General features: G+C 61.5%; 1 protein-coding gene across 1 annotated transcript; it reads left to right on the top strand.

The window, feature by feature from the left end:
- The first annotated feature begins 913 nt into the window (after nt 1-913).
- Nucleotides 914-3,752, top strand: LOC121100311 (thyroid transcription factor 1). The gene is made up of 3 exons (XM_040620908.1): nt 914-990; nt 1,666-2,051; nt 3,004-3,752. Exons 1-3 carry the CDS (start codon nt 914-916, stop codon nt 3,750-3,752), a joined length of 1,212 nt encoding a protein of 403 aa, XP_040476842.1.
- Nucleotides 3,753-4,702: the final 950 nt, after the last annotated feature.

Raw genomic sequence — 4,702 nt, 5'->3', positions numbered from 1 at the left:
GCAGACAGGAAACCCACTTCCTCCTAAGCAGTTTCTTGCTCGCCGGATGAGAGGCGCCCAATTGAAGCCGAATGATCCTCATCTACTAATATCCAGCGTGGCCACAAAGCGACTGGCCATTTACGCCGCCACTTTAAACAAAGATATTTGGTTATTCCCCGGGAAGCAAGTGCACTTTTGCATGGCTGAGCTCCGGGCGGAGGCGAACCTCAGCCCAGCCTCCCGCCTGCTGGGCTGCTCGCGCCTTGGGATTCGCCCCCTCCCGGCCAGCTGGTCCCGCCGGGGTTCAGGCTCAGTTCCGCCCGGCAACAGGCTGGCGGGTACTCACGACGCTCCCTGCCCGCGTCCTCCCTGAAGCATCAGAGGGGAAAACAGCGTGGCCCTGGGCTCGGGTGCTGGGGCTGTGATGTCCTCGGAAAGTCAGCTCCAGCCCCAGAACCCCACGTGTCCGGGCGATGGGCGAGGGTCGGGGACACCAGGTTTGTTCGAGGTGGGGCAACTTAAGCAATGGCCCTTCGGATTAGTGCCCCCCAGCTTCCCAGCACTGGCGGCCAGTAGTGTGCTTGCCTTGGCCGGGAATGGGGGTGGGGAGACGGAGCCGCGTGTGGGTTGGGGGGGGCGTGATGCTGGGGGCCCTGGACCGCAGAGAAGACCCTGAGGTGGGGGGAGGGGGACGCGGGGATCTGGGACAGCCTCTCGGAGGCAGCCGATCCCTTGCTCAGCGTCCCCTCCGCCCGCTGGGATTCTCTCTCGGGTAGGGGGAAAGGGGGCGGGGAGCAGAGGTGTCCCTCTGACGGCGGCAGAAGAGGCAGACAGACGGACAGACACGCAGACCAACAGTGCGGCCCCAGGGTTCGTCCCCACACTCGCGAGCTCGTTTGGTGGCGACTGGGGCTCGGCGCCGCGAAGCCCGATGTGGTCCGGAGGCAGTGGGAAGGCGCGGGGCTGGGAGGCCTCGGCGGGAGGGAGGAGCAGCCCCAGCAGGCTCAGGTGAAACCCCTGCCCTGTCCCTTGGCCCCCTCCCTCCAAAGACTTGTCCCCGCCCGGGAACCCCGACTGTATGGTTCACTTTGTAACTCCGAAAGTTGGTTGCAAAGCAGCATTCACCTTCCTTCTTCCCCACCATCCCTCCTCCTCGGCTACTCCTCACCCCACCTCTTGCCCTCCCCTCTCTCGGTTCCCTCCTCCTTTCCCTCCCCCGTCTCCCCCCCGCGCGCCGCCCGCACCCCACAAAAAATGGGGTGGGGGTGTCCGGGGGAGGGGGAAAGAAATGCTTTGGGTCGCTTCTCTGCCTCTCTCTCTCTCTCCTCTTTGAGACCTAAAAATCCTGACAAGTGAAACTTAAAGGTGTTTACCTTGTCATCAGCATGTAAGCTAATTATCTCGGGCAAGATGTAGGCTTCTATTGTCTTGTTGCTTTAGCGCTTACGCCCCGCCTCTGGTGGCTGCCTAAAACCTGGCGCCGGGCTAAAACAAACGCGAGGCAGCCCCCGAGCCTCCACTCAAGCCAATTAAGGCGGACTCGGTCCACTCGGTTACGTGTACATCCAACAAGATCGGCGTTAAGGTAACACCAGAATATTTGGCAAAGGGAGAAAAAAAAAAGCAGCGAGGCTTCGCCTTCCCCCTCTCCCTTTTTTTTCCTCCTCTTCCTTCCTCCTCCAGCCGCCGCCGAATCATGTCGATGAGTCCAAAGCACACGACTCCGTTCTCAGTGTCTGACATCTTGAGTCCCCTGGAGGAAAGCTACAAGAAAGTGGGCATGGAGGGCGGCGGCCTCGGGGCTCCGCTGGCGGCTTACAGGCAGGGCCAGGCGGCTCCGCCGGCCGCGGCCATGCAGCAGCACGCCGTGGGGCACCACGGCGCCGTCACCGCCGCCTACCACATGACGGCGGCGGGGGTGCCCCAGCTCTCGCACTCCGCCGTGGGGGGCTACTGCAACGGCAACCTGGGCAACATGAGCGAGCTGCCGCCGTACCAGGACACCATGAGGAACAGCGCCTCGGGCCCCGGATGGTACGGCGCCAACCCAGACCCGCGCTTCCCCGCCAGTAAGTGAGGCCGCCCCACTGCCGGGCCGCGGGCTGAGTACGGGCGGCGCGGGCAGAGCAGCCCAGGAGGCGCAGCGCCTGCCGGCTGCGCCCAGGGCGTCAGGGTGGGCGGCCCGGAAGCCGCGCCAGGGAGTAGGGTGCGGGAGCTGGGGATTCTTCCCCTTGCTGGACTGAGGGGTCCCAGAAGAGACACTTGGTCACGCTGGGGTCTTGCGAGCAGGTGCTAGTATTCGGCGTCTCCTAGATGCGGCCGACTGGCAGCTCCGCTCCGCTGAGGAGACCTCAGAGTGCCCAGGGATCGCCCTCCCGCCCCCAAAAAACTAAGGGAGCTGGGGGCAAGGAGGGAGCAGAGAGTCGCGGCCTGGCCGGGCGGGAGGCTGCCCTACTGCGCCGCGCTCAGGGGACCCGGCCGGCTGGTTCCCCAGTCTAGGCAGGCGGAAGGGCGCGCGGCTTCAGAGGGGGCTCCAAAGGGGCCGAGCAAGTGCCCTCCCTGGGGCTGACAGGAGAGAGCGGCCAAGAGGCAAAGCGTCTGGGACTTTAGCTTTCGAAAGTGAACACCCCACTCTCCCAAACTCCCAAAGTTGGAGTCTACCGTGGGACCCCAGCTCTTGGTCTGGGCCCAGCTCGCCGCCTGTGGCCCGCTAACCCAACGACTCTGGCCAGGGTTGGGCAAGAAAGGAACGGAAGCGGCCTTTCTCCACTTTGCTTTTGGGCTGGAGCCCTGAGACTGAGGGAGGCAACGGGGGGTGAGGTGGGGAGCTTTCCAGTAAATCCCTCGACGGCTCGGCCTGGGGCAGGCGCTGACTATCCTCGGCGCTTAGGCCTGGCAGGGCGCAGGCGGCCTAGGTGAGGAGGGCGCCGTCGGGTGGGCCGGGCCGGCCAAGGGCGCCGAAGGCAGAGGTGGCCTGGCCCGGCCCGGCCCCCGCCGACGCTGTGCGTTTGTCGCTTACAGTCTCCCGCTTCATGGGCCCGGCGAGCGGCATGAACATGAGCGGCATGGGCGGCCTGGGCTCGCTGGGGGACGTGAGCAAGAACATGGCCCCGCTGCCGAGCGCACCACGCCGGAAGCGCCGGGTGCTCTTCTCCCAGGCGCAGGTGTACGAGCTGGAGCGACGCTTCAAGCAGCAGAAGTACCTGTCGGCGCCCGAGCGCGAGCACCTGGCCAGCATGATCCACCTGACACCCACGCAGGTCAAGATTTGGTTCCAGAACCACCGCTACAAGATGAAGCGCCAAGCCAAGGACAAGGCGGCGCAGCAGCAACTGCAGCAGGACAGCGGCGGCGGCGGCGGCGGCGGCGGCGGGGGCGCCGGGTGCCCGCAGCAGCAGCAAGCGCAGCAGCAGTCGCCGCGCCGCGTGGCCGTGCCGGTCCTAGTGAAAGACGGCAAACCCTGCCAGGCAGGCGCCCCGGCGCCGGGTGCCGGCAGCCTTCAAGGCCACGCGCAACAGCAGGCGCAGCAGCAGGCGCAGGCTGCTCAGGCGGCCGCGGCGGCTATCTCGGTGGGCAGCGGTGGCCCCGGCCTGGGGGCACACCCGGGCCACCAGCCGGGCAGCGCGGGCCAGTCTCCGGACCTGGCGCACCACGCCGCCAGCCCCGCGGCGCTTCAGGGCCAGGTCTCCAGCCTGTCCCACCTGAACTCCTCGGGCTCGGACTATGGCACCATGTCCTGCTCCACCTTGCTATATGGTCGGACCTGGTGAGAGGACACCGGGCCGGGCCGGGCCCAGCGCGCTGCCTCATCGCTTTCCCTCCTACCGGCCACACATCACCAACCACCCGCCGCTCCCTGCGCTTCGACTTTTCTTAAGAATCTGTCCCGTTTAGACCAAGGGGAAAACACACAAAAGCCAAACTGCTGGACGTCTTTTTTTTTTTTTTTCTAAAATTTGTGGGAATTTTTTAAAAAAAGAAAATAAAAACAACCAAGTGAATCCAATTCTTTAAGGAGTCTTTAAACAGAGAAGGACATAACAAAAAACAGCTTTTGGGTGTCTTTTAGGTGATTGAAATGCGTTTCCCTCGCTCAGGCAGGGTGCAGTTTGGAGAGGGCTCCACAATGACATGGCTCTGGACTCGAAAGACCGCACACTTCACTCTGGGTACACTGCGCCAGCAAGGTGGACTCGCTTGTAAATACCAGGATTTCTTTTGAAGGGGAGATGGGGGCTGGGGAGAGGAAAGACTCTACGACAGGACCCACATGTCATTGACACAAAGGAAATGCCCCCTCCCAGCGCCCGCTGGCTGCCCAGGCTCAGCCCCGGGAAGAGCCCAGGCTAAAATTGTTTTATGTTTGATGTGAACTTGTAGCTGTAAAACGCTGTCAAAAGTTGGACAACACGCCTAGTTTTTAGTAATCTGTACATTTTGTTGTAAAAAAAAAAAAAAAAAAGCCCAGTCCCTGCCCCCAGCCCATCATATTTTTTATGGGCATTGACAGATCTGTGTATATTATTTGGCAGTTTGGTATTTGCAGTGTCAGTCTTTTTCTGTTGTAACTTATGTAGATATCTGGCTTAAATATAGTTCCTAAGAAGCTTCTAATAAATTATACAAATTAAAAGGATTCTTTTTCTGATTAAAAGTCTACCTTTTGTTTGGTTTTGATTTGGCTTTAAAAGGCTTTTTTTTTTTTTTTTTTTTTTTTTTT

This window comes from Ursus maritimus, unplaced genomic scaffold (assembly GCF_017311325.1).
Source record: "Ursus maritimus isolate PB19 unplaced genomic scaffold, ASM1731132v1 scaffold_36, whole genome shotgun sequence".
In the NCBI taxonomy this organism is placed as follows: Eukaryota; Metazoa; Chordata; class Mammalia; order Carnivora; family Ursidae; genus Ursus; species Ursus maritimus.
This window is presented reverse-complemented; position numbering and strand designations above follow the sequence as displayed.